Source organism: Ahaetulla prasina, chromosome 6 (assembly GCF_028640845.1).
Source record: "Ahaetulla prasina isolate Xishuangbanna chromosome 6, ASM2864084v1, whole genome shotgun sequence".
NCBI lineage: Eukaryota > Metazoa > Chordata > Lepidosauria > Squamata > Colubridae > Ahaetulla > Ahaetulla prasina.
This window is the reverse complement of record NC_080544.1, coordinates 43105736-43121886: the sequence shown is the minus strand read 5'-3', so window position 1 is coordinate 43121886 and position 16151 is coordinate 43105736. Positions and strand designations below refer to the sequence as shown.

Below are 16151 nucleotides of genomic sequence, written 5' to 3'. Positions count from 1 at the left end.
AAAGACTTGATAAAGGTACCAAACCCAGTCTCAACATCTGACTGATAGTGTGACCAACCATAATAATAGAAAAAGCCTTGATTTACATAAAGCTGTTCCCCTGCAATAGAGAGAAAGGATACTGGCAATTTCTCATGGCTGGATCGGCTAAGACTGCTGAGGAGAAAATGGAATATTGACAAGTCAGCATGCACCTTACAGGTCCTAAGAGCAGAATCTCAGGAACAAGAAGGAGCAATGAGATAAGAGTTTCTTCCTATGGGGAAGCAGCTTGCCCACTAATACTACAAAGCTCCAGCATTGCCAGCTAAAAAGCAGCCTTCAGAGTATTTCAATTTGAACAGCATCTAAGGCAGAAACTTATTGGTTCAGCTGCTGAACAGAGACAAGATGCCCTTATAAGGTGATTTCTAGCTAATCCATCAACAGCTTGACCTGATATGGCTTCAACGTCCATTACCTCCAGCCAGCATGTGGTTTATTCTCCACTGAACGATCTATCCACTTAAATAACTTTCAAAACAAAAGCTTTCAAAAACAACAATTGCAATTTAAAGCAACAAGATCAATTAATCTGAAACTGCTCTGGACTCAACAGATGAAACCATAAATATCAGAGCTTCTAAATGTAAGAAACAAATACTCAATATTCAAGCATTCTTGACATCCTTTTATCCATGTCTTTTGTCTTATTTTTCCAGCAAGAACAGAATTTCAGGAGTTACAACTACAAGTCACATCCGTGAATATTTACCCAGATTCAGTGGTGGGATTCAGCCAATTCGCACCACTTCGGGAGAACCGGTTGTTAACTTTCTGAGCAGTTTGGTGAACTGGTTGTTGGAAGAAATCATTAGGGCAGAGAACCTGTTGTTAAATTATTTGAATCCCACCACTGCCCAGATTCCAGGGAAAAGTAGAAGAATCTTTTCAGATTGCAAGAAAATCTGAATAATAACCATCTTAAGATTCTATCCTTTCTATGTCTATTGTTGAGCTGTTAAGAAATAAAAGACTGTTCTTCGATTTTGTTTTAAAATAAGTATTTTAAAAGCATGTTTCTAACACTTTAATGAATGTACAAATTATAAGACAGCTTCCAGATAACAATAATTAACAACCATGTCAACACATGAGAGCTAGGTAGGTTAAAGATAGTTAATTTGTCCAAATATGCTAGGGGCAAACAATTTTAATGGGCCATGAAGGTATCTGGAATTTTAGAAGAATGTTATAGACACTCTCACAAAATGGTTGCCCTGGGGAATAACGCCAATTAACAGTATAACAATTGACCTAAAGGGGATTTACCTGGTGTAATGGTATGTGGGAATGATCTTAAGAGGCAGGAGGAAGGTCTCCAGCCTAGGCAATGAACTGATAAGAGGTAGATCAGTCCCCACAGGAAGTGACTTAGAAGAGACCATCTCTAGTAAATCAGCCTTCAGAGTATTTCTACTTGAAATGCATCTAAGACTAAAATGAGAGGAGGGGAGAAATAATTTGTAAGATGGATGTTAGCTTTCAAGATAGTCCAGACAACAAGCAAAACTGGGAACATTTTATTTTAAGGTTACATTAAACAGAATCTCGCAAGATTGAAAGTATTTCTCCCTTTCACTCTTTTTAGCTTTTAGAAAATCAGGAAGTGATTTCCAGGGGTGAAATCCAGCAGGTTTTGACAGGTTCTGGAGAACCAGTAGCGGAAATTTTGAGTAGTTCGGAGAACCAGCAAATACCACCTCTGGCTGGCCCCAGAGTGGGGTGGGAATTGAGATTTTGCAATATCCTTCCCCCAGAGTGGGAAGGGAATGGGGATTTTGCAATATCCTTCCCCTGCCATGCCCAACAAGCCATGCCTACCAAGCCATGCCCACAGAACCAGTATTAAAAATTTTGGATTTCACCACTGATGTCTTCCACAACATTTCCTATGCTTTTCCCCAACTGAGGACTGAGCTGCCTCTTATCCAATCACTGCTAGGCTTCCTTCTATCTCCCAGTATCATTCCTACATATCATCACATCTGATGAGGGAGTCCTTGTCAGTCTCTTGAGCTCCTCCTCACTCCCACTATAGACTTGATTGCCCTCCTTGCCTTTGTCTGTTTCCTCCCAGGAAGATGGTCCTATTTCTAAACAAATGACTAGACTGCAACAATCAATCATTTCCATTCAATCAATGCTTATGGGACCTACAGCATGTGGGGTATGGATGTATCCCAGCAACATTTTTGTCAATACAGATGATGCTACAGATTTCAATTTCCTCCTACATTTAATCAGACAAATTCTAATTAAAATGGGTGGGGAGAGGGAAATACCCTCAAGCACAGTGACACCAAATGGTACCATACTGCCTATCCTACCCCAAAATATACTGCGAGGCAAAATAATTCTCCCTTTTAGAAACAATGGGTGGGAAAAGGAGAGCAAAATCAATTTATTGCAAAGAATTGAAGGGATTGTAAATTAATACAACAATATAAATCAACAACTCCCTTATTTTAATTTTTTTAAACTGATTTTTTTTGTTTTTATTTGGGCTTTTACATTTATTACATTGGAAACTGCTACCGTTTAAATTTGCCAATACATAAAAGCACAAATAAGTAAATAAATATGAATGTAATATTTAGCCATACCACCAATAGTGAAAACAATGAAGCAGTTTCAAAAATATGGCAAAAAGTAGCATGCATGCGTAAGACAAAAGACATATTTTGCAGCAGGCTAAATGGAGCTTACATAACTCAACTTACCACTCAGTGGATGAGGAACAGTATATTGTTTCTTCTTACTTGTAATGGAAGTTGAGGAAAGCTTGCAAGATAGAGCAGTTCCTTGTTTTTCCCCCAAATTCTCACTTTGTTGTGCTTTCCTCAGTTGTACTATATGTTCAAGTTTTTTTAATCGTTCTTGTGAGCGGGAAATAAAATTAGGCTTGTGAACTTCCAGTGCCTCCTGAAATAAGCAGAAAGAAAAAGGGCATCATTCAGTCACCCTTAGTGATATTTTTCTATTCTCCCAGGAAAGGGTCACGAAGTTTTCTTTTCAAATCAGTCATCTGAAATTCTAGATGTAGTGGCTGTAATGGGGCATTTTTTGGCAATGTAGACTGTGCAACTTCATAGAACAAATGGGTAGTGGCTTTTACCACATGTATGAGAGCAGATAACAAGTGCTGTGCACATATTCCTTAATCAAATTTATTCATTTTGTTCTAGTAGGGTATTTTATTTATTAATTAATTTTTTATGCTGCCCATCTCACTATCCAAAGCAATTCCGGCTGGCTTACAATAAAATAAGAATGCAATAATAAAGAATTGAAGAGGATGTGAAATGTCTTCAATTTCCTATGTTCCAATATTACTTACATTGGGAATTTGAATAGAAGCCTGTGTATAACCAGTATGGTTTTCCTGAAGTAAATGCAAGTAAAAACTCATTGCAGAACTCCAAAAATGGTAGATTGGGTGAGAGACCACTACATATAAAGAAATGAGGAACAGGTGGGCATACAAGGCCCAATACCTTTATTCAATCTTGCATATCTTATGCAAGTCTAATACTGGAATTGACTATATTTTGCATATGTTATTTAAAACCAGGATGGACAGCTCAAATTCCCATGTCCACACATATAATAATCCCCTGAGCCTGCTTCAACCCCTATTACTGAAAATAAGTTGGTTTTCTGCTATTTTGAGGATAAAAAAATACCCAGGAATTTTAATGTAAACACTAAAATATACTTAAATATAATTCAAAAGCCAAAGACCCCTCACCCCCCAAACTCAGAGCGGGCAGATTGTGGCTGCAACCACATGTGCATCTGTCTTCTTTACATAATTGCTCTGTTCTCAAATTCTCAGTATTCTGAATTTGAGGAAGAGAGATATTTTCCCAGAGCTAGTTATATAAAAATACTAGGATATGAATTCACCTAATATTCTGCAATTAAAGGGATTAATAATAATTGTAAATAATGAGGAGGGAGATGGTAAGAAAAAGTATACAATATATGCAAATATTAGCATGGGTAAACCAGGATACTAGATAAGTCACTTCCAAATTCAGTTCTCATTGTATCATGTAAGCAAATTGCTTCTCAGCAATAAAAGCACGTTCATAAACTTATTGTTTTGCTGCTTTTAAAAAAATGTAGGAGCAATAAATGTCTTTTTACCCCTAGTGGATTTCCAAGGAAATAACCATATCAATAACCATATGAAGAGTTAGCAGGGAATGTGGATATTTTACCCTGAGAGTCATTGGGCTTGCAGGAATTTTCTCAGGCTCAAAGCAGACCTCTGAATGTTGGAAAGCTTCATATTTCTCACAAGGAACATCTGGTTCATGGGTTGCAGAGGTGGTTAACCTATTGACCATCTCTTTCTTCACATTTATCTTATGTTCTTTGGACTGGCTGGCTGACCCATATAATTTGTAATCACCTAAGAAAGACAGATTTATTTATTAAGGGATGATAGCCAATTTGTTTTTCGATTCTTCTAGATATTTTCAAACCCAGGAGGCATCTATAAAAGAAATATACTTGAAGTTGTTGAGTAGAGAATGTAGAGTTTTGTGCTTGTTTAACCCTGGAAGTCAAATCATACAAAGTTTCATAAATAAGCAAAAAGTATTACGAAAGTTTTCCTTCAGCTGGAGATCCACTAAAGCTGGGTGTATACCAGGGCTATTGTATTTAACTAATTATACACCAGGAGAAAATGAAAAGACATTTATTGTATATTTCAAAATCCTTTCAGGTTATTTCTGAGCGCAGGAAGGAGAGGTAATAGAGGAAGTAGTTTTCCATCTGCTTGCTGAGGCCAGATTCTACTAGTCTCCTGTCAAAGCATTCACTCAGACCTATTGACTTGTTTCCATCAAGCCATTATAAGAAGTGTAATTTTCATTTGTCTTTTTTATTGTTTTCTTCCTCCCCAATACTTTATTTTTGTACACTGCATATCACATCTTTTAAATAGCGAGTTTAAAGGCAGATGCTATCATGTTACTTTATTGATCTCTAAGCCTCTCCAGAATAGCTGTAGAAAGACCTCTTTAAACTGGATGAACAGTCACCCTGATGGCAGATGACAGATTAGGGCAAAAAGCCTCTAGCTTCTGAGACGTCTGTAACTAACCAGAAAAAAAAAATATTGGTGTGTTATGGTGACTAGCACCCGGGAGATGCCAATTCTATATGCAGCAGCTGTGAAAAAGGCAAACTGCATGCTATGGATCATTAGGAAAGCGACTGAAAATAAAAATGCCAACACTGTAATGTCCTTATATATAAATTGCTGCATACAGTTCGGGTCTCCAGATTAAAAAAACAAGACACATTAAGTGACTTCTCTATGCTACTGTCTAGCCTGAAAGAAAGATGTCGGGTGGGAGTGTGGTATACAATCATGATATATAAAACCATGCATGAATGGAGACAGCTGTCATGTCCCACTCCTCCGCTGACGGCCGGGTCAGGGAAATCCGAATCAGGCTTGCCTCTGCAGCTCTGCCCAAAGTCCTAGCAAAGTCCTTAGAGCAGGCAGGAGACCAGTAAGTGACTTCAGCAAGATAAGTTCGACTTTGCCTGACTCAGAGACTGCCAGAAAGCAGATCCTTTATATAGGCCATGGGGTGTGGCTCCATGACTCAGCACTCATTAAGGCCTGCCCCTCCCTTCCTTCTGTTGCCTCCGCCTATCCAATCTTCTGATGCGAGGGTCACTCCAATCAGCTGTTGGAAGTAAACTTTCCTCAGGCTCACATGCTGTGGAGGAGGGGGAGGGGTCTAGCTGCTCCGTTTGCCTGGGCATGGAGCCAGGGCTGGGGCCGGGGGATGCTCCCTCCTCTGCAGCCTGCTTGGGCATGGAGCCAGGGCTGGGACCGGGAGGTGCTCCCTCCTCTGCAGCTTGTCTGGGCATGGAGCCAGGACTGGGGCCGGGAGGCATACATTCCTCCGTGTTCGGGAGCAGATAAGCAGACCCCGGCTGCGGTGAGAGCGGACAAGACACAACAACAGCAAAGAGGGAGAAGTTCTCCTTTGTTCTTCAGAACATTCGGACTGAAGAATTATTGTCCAATGAACCTCTTTAGAAGGAGATACAGGGCAGGCAAAGAAAGCACTTCTTCATATAACAAATAATTAACTTGCAAAATTCAGGTATAAATTGCTGGAGGATAATAACATCAGAGGTATGTACTTCTATCTCCTGGTTGGGGCCACTGCAGTGGCATCCTAACTACAATGATGGGACTTAACCCAACACGGCCAATTTTAGATTCTTTTATCCTTATCTGGGACCCCTTGGGTCTGAAATCCTCTAGCCAACCAAAGAAGGAAGAAGTAATAATGCTGGGTCCCCTCAGAAAATTCTTGGAGGAAGAGATGTGAAGCAGAAAGTTCAGCCTGCAGTTCATATTCTTGTGATTGGTCTCATTATCATAACAGTGATTGGTCTCATTCGAGACAATGACGAATCCGCATATAGACGAGAGGTCGAACGACTAGCCTTGTGGTGCAACCAAAACAATCTGGAACACACTCAAAACCGTAGAAATGGTGGTAGACTTTAGGAGAAACCCTTCCATAGTTCCACCTCTCACAATACTAGACAACACAGTATCAACAGTAGAAACCTTCAAATTTCTAGGTTCTATCATATCGCAAGATCTAAAATGGACAGCTAACATCAAAAACATCATTAAAAAAGGACAACAAAGAATGTTCTTTCTGCACCAACTCAGTAAGCTCAAACTGCCCAAGGAGCTGCTGATTCAGTTCTACAGAGGAATTATTGAGTCTGTCATTTGCACCTCTATAACTGTCTGGTTCGGTTCTGCAACCCAACAAGAAAAACACAGACTTCAGAGGATAATTAGAACTGCAGAAAAAACAATTGCTACCAACCTGCCTTCCATTGAGGACCTGTATACTGCACGAATCAAGAACAGGGCCATGAAAATATTTACAGACCCCTCGCATCCTGGACATAAACTGTTTCAACTCCTACCCTCAAAACGACGCTATAGAGCACTGCACACCAGAACAACTAGACACAAGAACAGTTTTTTCCCAAAGGCCATCACTCTGCTAAACAAATAATTCCATCAACACTGTCAAACTATTTACTGAATCTGCACTACTCTTAATCGTCTCATAGTTCCCATCACCAATCTCTTTCCACTTATGACTATATGACTATAACTTGTTGCTGGCAATCCTTATGATTTATATTGATATATTGACCATCAATTGTGTTGTAAATGTTGTACCTTGATGAACGTATCTTTTCTTTTATGTACACTGAGAGCATATGCACCAAGACAAATTCCTTGTGTGTCCAATCACACTTGGCCAATAAAAATTCTATTCTATTCTATTCTATTCTATTGGCAGCTACTTTTAATCATTTCTAATGAGAAATGTGAGAATTTCTAAAAATCCTATTTATTTTACTACCCATTTCACATTAGTAAGGCAATATCCTAGGCTGACAGTTCTCATTTGTTTTGAACTGTAAATTGTCCTAATGATTTATGTTTGCAAATTCTTATAACTTAAAGGCTTTATATCCAACCTCTAATTTAGGTATCAACTAATGAAATTTGCAACTTATTTTGATGCTGATAATTTTACTTTAATCCTTTGACATACAACATTTTATCCAGCTTTTAAAATGTGAATTCTTCTGATAAAAACTCATTTTAAGAGCAAGTGCCATGTTGCATGCAACATTTATCAACATACTTTCAGAAACTGCACTTAATGTTCATCTACTACAAAGTCAGTGAGGTGGTCAGTGGGGTGGAGCTTTCTCAAAGTCCTCAAAGAATTCAACAGAGTTTATGGTATACTTCTACACCAATTACACATTTCTACTCATAATATCATACATGGAATGTTTTGATCTAACATTAGTTGCTTCACTAATGATGGATAGAATATATTTATATTCTGGATTATTATTTCTTTGGCAATTGTACCCCCTAAAGTGCTATCACTAATAGATAAGAAACTAATAAAATAAATATTAAAACATGATACCAATTCATTATAAATTAATCTAGTCAGATTTTAAAATTATTTTCATTATTTATTATCCTTATTAACTGTTCTTTTATGATCAACATTTTCTCGCTTAATTTATTAATTCAGAGAGGAAGTTGTATCTGAAATTCAAATAGCCGTTTACAAAATATGATATGAGCCTCTCACTAAAAACGCAGGTTTAATTAGAATAACAAATAAAGCGTCCTTGATGTCCCTTTCTTGCCACGCTGACAATAAACCTAGCAGAAGAGTCAGTTGCAGCAAAGAAATTATTTTGTACATGCTAGAAACTTTTTCAGACCAGTGAATAAGCAAACTATGTGTTCTGCATCTTTTTGGGAACAGTACCAAATACTTTATTGATTATTGCTTGGATTATTTTGTGGTCCCACTAGTTATTGCTTGTAGGCAAATGGTATTTCTTGCAGTTCTTCCGATGCATCGTTTGCTACTTTGTCATGCCACTGTTTGTAGTCAGTCTCTTCAGTCTTCTTGCAGCAGCTAACAAGATGGTCAACCATTTCTTCAGCTTCTTTGCAGAGGCTGCATTTACTGTCTTCTCAATTCTGGGATGCATTCTCTGTATGCTTTTGTTCTTAAGGCTTTGTCTTATATAGGCAGAATTAGCCCTCGGGCTCTTTCTTAAACTTTCATGCTCTTACCCATTGCCAGGCCTTATTATTTGCTTTGCCTGCTATTATTTTTTTAATGTACAGGCCATGTAATGTTTTGCTTGCCATATCTACATTCCACTCTTCACTTGGTCTTTCTTCTAGGCCAGTCTGGTCTCTCCAGTACTCAATCAACCTTCGCAGTATACTAGCTTCAATGCAACTTCTTCATTTCAGATACTCTTCCAATATTTTTATTTCACTGGTGTACTTGCAACATTCCATGCCCACCTATTTTCCTTGGTAAGTAGAGTCTGTCAACATTGCTGCAGGGATGAAAGGCATGATTCATTGTAATTATTTTTTCTGGTCTTCCTATCCAGGGCTTTTAGTTCTGCTTGAGTCCAGTCCACAACTCCAGCTGTGTATCTAATGAATGGAATTGCCCAGGTATTAATTGCTTGATAGTATTTCCTCCACTGAGTTTGGACTTCAATATCTTCTTCACTCTCATGATATATTCACTACTAACCTTCCTAACTTCAGTATCCTTGATGTTGCCAGCTTGAAGGAGGGCCAGATATTTGTAGTTTCTTCATCCAGGCCCTTGATATTATTTCCATAAGGCATCTTGATTCCAGACCTCTTTGTTTCCCTGGTTGATGGTAAGGATGGCATATTTGTTCAATCCAAACACCATTGCGATATCTTAACTATATTGATATTTGCAGAAAACTTTTGTTATTTCTACTGACTTCTGTTATTTTAGGTACTTGAGTATCCAGTCATGTGGCAGGGAGTCAAATGCTTTGTTACAATCCAGTGTTGGTGAATCTTTTCAGCACCAAGTGCTGAAATGGGAGTGTGCATGTGCGCGTGCACAGGAGCACTGGAAGCCAGAAGAGCAGTTCCTCGGCGTGCGCTGAGCTTCCGATTTCCGGCATGTGCATGTGCACCAGTCACCTGGTCTTCCGGTTTCTGATGTGGATGCATGCATGCACCGGAAACTGGAAGCTCAGCTTCCCTGTGCACATATGTGCATCAGGTTGCTGCTCTTCCAGTTTCCGTTGCTTCTGCACATGTGAAGACCAACTGGCCAGCGCGCATGTGTGCACCAGAACCCAGAAAAGCAACGAGTGACGACTGGCATGTCCTGAGAGATGGCTCTGTGTGCCACTTCTGGCACGCATGCCATAGGTTCGCCATCACGGTTATAATCAGTCCAAGCTACATTTAAGTTGGTCTTCTTCCTCTTGTAATTTTCCAAAATCATCTTATCAATTAGGAATTGATATTTTGTTTCTCTGCTCTTTGGGCAATTTCCATTTTGCTCAGGTGGAAAGAGTTTATTTTTAACTAGATGCCTGCTGTCCCATGTTTGTGGTGCACTGTATAGCTCTTCTTCTTCATTTTGTATCCAAGATATTCCATTATAATAGCAGCTGTGCTATACAGTACATTACTTGGGTTGTTCTTTGCATGAGCTGATTCTTATATCTGATATTGTGGTATAGGCATCATTTAATAATTGTGCTAGCTATTTCTTTGGAACAAACTTCAATGCAGGCAACCTCTTTCTGTCTTTTTGTGCTGTTCTAGATCAGGGGTCCCCAACCCCTAGGCCATGGCCCACTATCAGTCCGTGACTTGTTCAGAACAGGCCGCCTGAAGTGGCAGGCGAGTGTGCACATGCACCACTTGCACAAGCAGGGGGCAAGCATGCGTTTGCTCCATTTGTGCAGGCAGTGGGCATGTATGCCTGGTGCCCACGGAAATGGAGCTGTGCACATATGCTTGTCTTTGCCCACCGCTTGCTGCTCTCCTGGAACCATCCCCTCCCCTCCTCCACCGGTCTGCAAAGCTGGAAAAGTTGGGGAATTCTGTTCTAGATGTTCAATTATTCTTTGTTTCAAATCTTTTTTTAGAGGGCTTTATTCTTTCTGAGGAGAAAGCTTATTATTATTATTATTATTATTATTATTATTATTATTATTATTATTATTATTATTATTATTATTATTATTATTAATTATTATTCTTATATCAAATGACCTTAGTGCCAAATCTCACTGCAACTACATAGCGAAAAAAGCCCTAAGAGTTGTAAACCTAATTTTACGCAGCTTCTTTTCTAAAAACTCTACACTACTAACTAGAGCATACAAAACATTTGCCAGACCTATTCTTGAATACAGCTCATCCGTCTGGAACCCATACCACATCTCTGACATAAATACAATAGAAAGAGTCCAGAAATATTTTATTAGAAGATTTCTTCACTCCTCCGAAAACAACAAAATATCTTATACCAACAGACTTGAAATCCTGGGATTAGACAACTCCGTCGACTTCGACATGACCTGTGTTTAACACACAAAATCATCTATTGCAATATCCTTCCTATAAAAGACTACTTCAGCTTCAATCGCAATATTACAAGAGCAAAAAATAGATTCAAGCTAAATGTCAACCGCTTCAAACTTGATTGCAGAAAATATGACTTCTGTAACAGAGTTGTTAATGCTTGGAACTCATTACCTGACTCCATAGTCTCTACTCAAAATCCCAAAATCTTCAACCAAAAACTGTCTACTATTGACCTCACCCCATTTCTAAGAGGGCTATCAGGGGCGTGCATAAGAGCACAAAAGTGCCTACCGTTCCTGTCCTATTGTTCCCTTCATCATATCAAATTGATATAGTTGATGCATATTTTTATACATAGTAGTATATTTTCTTCAAAATATGTTGTTTTATCTATGACAATTGTTTGTGTATACTGTTGTGACAAAAAAAAAAAGCAGAGGACAGGGTGGCTGGTTCGATAATGTGCTAACTTCCTCTATTGCCAACTCCCCCTAGTTTGCCTCTACAGACTGAGTTACTTCTGACAAGACTTTCTTTTCTTCACTCTGGATAGACTTTTGCAGTTCTTCCAATTCCGTTTCAGTGAATATTTTATTTTGTATAAATCGATATTGATCCACTAGCCTTGTTCTGTTATTTCTGATTCTGGATGTTATTTCCAGAACTGGTACATTGTTTTCAGATAACCTCTTACTGTTATGTTTGGTTTGTGATAAGAGATGATTATTTCTTTGTTCACTCTGTGTAGATTTCTGTATTTGCAACGGGTAAACAACTTTTATTTCAATAGTGCTGCAGCTGCTGGCCCTGGTTGCTCAGCCAATACTCCTGATCTTTTTAGTCCATTTGTCACCAGATGTCCATAGAATCCAACATCTAGCATGGTCCTTGCTGACTTATGCAATGGCTCATCCAGTATGGGTTACTGTAAATTTCCTTTCACCATATTGTTTATAAGACATACATTCTTTGTATGGTTTCTCTGAAGGGACCTCTAATGAGACCTGTCCACTGTCCATCATAACTGAACCTTTTGCAACCATGTCAAGGTAGTGCCTCAGTGGGGTATTAACAGAATAACAGAGTCGGAAGGGACTTTGGAGGTTTTCTAGTCCAATCCTCCGCTCAAGCAGGAAACCCTATAGTATTTCAGACAAATTGTTGTCCAATCTCTTCTTAACAACCTCCAGTGTTGGAGCACCCACAATTTCTGGAGGCAAGTCATTCCACTGATTAACTGTTCTAACTGTCAGGAAACTTCTCCTTAGTTCTAGGTTGGTTCTCTCCTTGATTAGTTTCCATCCCTTGCTTTTATTTCTTGACTCCAGATGCTTTGAGAATAGACTGACCCCCCCTCTTCTTTGTGTCAGTCCTTTAGATAGTGGAACACTATTATCATGTCACCCAAGTTCTTCTTTTCATTAAACTAGGCATACCCAATTCCTGCAGCTGTTCTTCATATGTTTTAGCCTCCAGTCCCCTAATCATCTTTGCTGGTCTTCTGTGCACTCTTTCTAGAGTCTCAATTTATTATTATTATTATTATTATTATTATTAGTAGTAGTAGTAGTAGTAGTAGTAGTAGTAGTAGTAGTAGTAATAGTAGAACTAGTAGTACTTAAAGTAGCATTTATTAAATTATTTTCATATAACTGATGTGAGTCGATGAACAAACTGAAACTTTATGAAGGAGTTGACGAGAGTTTGGGGACATCTGCTAAAGACCATGGACAACTTCCTGATTTTACATAAATGCATGGGAATCAATGGCAATCCAATGCAAACATTTCAAAGCAGACATTTTCAGACAAACCTCCTAGTACAATACTGTGCCATTTAATTATAATGTAAAATTTAACTCCTTGTAACTTAAGCTATGCTTACCTTTGGAGCATGGAACTTTCCTGTTACAATCATTTTCATCCAATAATGATTTTGATGATACCTTGATGTCGCGTGCAAGATCAGAAAACTTTTGGTTTTGAAAAGCTTGAGCTTTTCTGTCTTTGGACTCTGATGTATCTTTGGGTAGATGTTTGTCTTTCAAAGAAATCCTACCATCTATTATTAATTCTTTTTTAGATGATGGCTCCAGAAAGGAAGCAGATGAAAGTTTGTAGTATTTGTCTCTCCTGCTTTGCTTTCTGTTGCTTTCTGAGAATCCATGTGCATCTATTAAAAATTAAGAAAAAGGAAATCAATTGCAAACTGTGTATGATATGCCATTTCACACTCTTTGTGTCATTTACAAAACAGCAATTTTTTTTTAATTGAAGGATGTAATTCATTAATATACTTTTACATTTCAAAGAAGTAGTGCTGTCTCACCATGACTAAAAAACTGTGTACGATCATTAGCCTCTTCACTTGCTTGCTCCCTAAACCGCTTTTAATCATGTTATTTTTTTTTCTAACAAGACTACCTGTGATTACAAATTAATGCTTTCCTAAGCAGCACTGACATTTCATTTCCATTTCCACAGTACAAGATTGTACATGCTACAACTTTAAGAAAGCCACTGGGGAAATAATTGTCAAGAATTAAGGTATGCTTCGTAAAAGATACATTATTGGTGTAATTTATTTCATAAACATATTGCAGTGGCTCAATGTTTGACTCAGACATTCGACTACAGATAGGCTTTTTCTATTTTTGGGGCAGAAATTTATCGCAATTTATAGTTTTCTGTTAAGCTTCTTGGAGTAGAAATGTGAGAAGGTTAGCGAACGATGTAATCTGATTCAGAACAAAAGACAAATTAATAAATGGCCATTAGCCCAAATGACTGATTATTGAGATTCCAATGTAAAATGGATGAATAAACCTAGATTCTGAGACTCTTCTGTAGGGTTTATCCAAGAAAAAGCAGCTGGCCTTCTTGTCAAAAGATATATGTATTTTGCCAGAGTCATATTTCCCAAGCAAGTCCAGAATTGGCTTCATGCTACTTAGAAACACAAGGAGCTGAAGGTGACATTGGTGGCAAACTCAGACAATTTTAACATGTAATTTAATTAAAACTTGCCAAAGTCATAAGCTTAAGTTTGAGGATATATTTTTTTTAAAAAAACTATTCAACCAACATTTATGCTATTCCTTATGAAGGATATCAATCACCCAAAATTGTCTGGCTTGTGACTTTCCTTTTCTATAATAAACTTTGAAGTTCACTTGTACAGTACTTTTCTAAGTAAATTGGAATAATCAGATTTAACTGCCCTGCTATAACCTTATGTTAGCACTTATGCATGCCTGTTCTTGTATACCTTTGAATAGGTATGGGAATTAAGGAATTATTTGATTATACTGTTTTGGTGTGTTGAATTGCTGAAAGACCTGAAAATCCATCGACATGGTGTCTTTCCTATCAACCAAGGCAATCCAAAGGCTTTTTGCCAGCCAAGTTATTTTAATATAATGTATGTAAGAAAATGATTGCTCCTCCCTCATTTGATAATAAAAATATGACAAATTAAGGAATAACTTTCTAAAACTATAAATTTAGTGCTAATGGTGCTAAATTGCTTTCATAAAGATTGGAGCTCAAATACCATTTGCCATTATTAACTATGATGAATGGTTAGAAAATAAATTTGGATCCATTGTTATAACAAATTAGCTTTCTCTCATACCAATTACATAATACTCAAGCTGCTAAAATGAAGGTGGTTGAGAAAAAATTAGCATGTGTTTTTATGTGTAAAGACATAAACAGACATCTGTTCTGGAACTGAAAATACATTCTTAGGCTGAGCTCAAGTTCAGATGTGCTCTTTTCTACAATTTTAATTGTCTATTCCTAGAATGATTAATTTGCACTTGTTTCTGATAGTGAATCTCAGGAGTCTGCTGGAAAACAGAAGTAGATCACACGTCTCTATCTGCTCATTATGATATAAAATACCAAGCTGATCGTACCTCAGTTGACATTAGGAAGGTACTTCTTAAATTGCTATAATATTGTTCCTGTAATAGAGATTGGGATTCTCCCCTTCCACACATTTTCTCTTTTTCCTATCCCATCTTTCCTAATTTCTTAAACATACTTAATATATTGTCTCTTCCATACGTTCCCAGTGGGAGCTACAAGAAGACTCTAGCTGGTTCAATGACCTTTTTGGTAATGGAATTAGAGTAAGCTGCCCCTTAATTACAGCAGTGAAGCTAAAATAAAACAATTTTTTGCAAAGAAAAAAAATGAAGAAGCTCATCCTATTTGGCAAGAAGATTTCTCTCCAGCTGTGATTTCTATTAAAGTTTGATGGTTTCACTACAGACTCTTGCTACAATCAGAATGGGTTCAGGTTTTCTGGGCCCACTCAGCTGGAACCTTCATTCTAAATAATCATTCACTTTCCTGTCCCCTATGTAAGACAAGTCTAAAATTAAGACTGCACAATCCATATCGTTTGCAAAACTATAAAAGATAACGCATTTTGGACACCAATGCATAGAGGCCTTGTAGAGTGGCTTTTTCTGAGAAATAAACAGGCAGTAGAAGAAAGTGGTATGCTGTAGGGAGAGGCAGAAAACAACAAACAGACGCAAAATGTCATGGAAACAACAATATAAACTAATCAATAATGTAGTGCCAAATTGGAAAAATTCCTTTGAAACGAGAGATCTACAGAGGGTGCTGTGCTAGAATGGCATGATCTGGCATTGTGTACTTTCCTACATTCCATTCAGCACATTTCCACCCAAGTGTTTGTGCCACTCCCATATCTGCTTCTCTTCCGACAATCCCCAAATGTTGCTTTTTTTGTGGGGGGTGGGGGGGTTGGTTGGTTATTTCCAACTCTGTTGTAGTACAGAAATAATTGCTCTGAAGTCAGGTTTAGCTCGTAAACCCTAGAACTCTGTGGAAGTTAGTCAGTAGAAACAATGGAAACCATGATTTCCTCACCCTTTTGCGCGATTCCTGAATTTTAGCTGCACTAGCACGTCCTTTAAAAACCTTAAGACCTAACTAAACATGTAGAATTAAAAGTGACAAGATTCCTGCAAATTTTCTCCAAATGTTCAGCAGGGGACCCAGCTCAGATTGCTTGGATTTTTATTTTACTTTTGAGTAAAACCCTTTTTGAGTAAAACCTTCCCCTT

The 16151-nt window shown here is 38.0% G+C and overlaps 1 protein-coding gene across 2 annotated transcripts in view; it reads right to left on the bottom strand.

Annotated features, from left to right (window-relative positions):
• The window catches only part of C6H10orf90 (chromosome 6 C10orf90 homolog), a 301626-nt gene that overhangs the window by 26616 nt on the left and 258859 nt on the right, over positions 1–16151 (bottom strand). For both annotated transcript variants that reach the window (XM_058189026.1, XM_058189027.1), the window contains exons 5-7: positions 12932–13219; positions 4266–4459; positions 2763–2964 (exon numbers count right to left, since the gene is read on the bottom strand). In XM_058189026.1, the coding sequence (XP_058045009.1) occupies positions 2763–2964; positions 4266–4459; positions 12932–13219 (684 nt within the window). The remainder of the gene's footprint in view (positions 1–2762; positions 2965–4265; positions 4460–12931; positions 13220–16151) is intronic.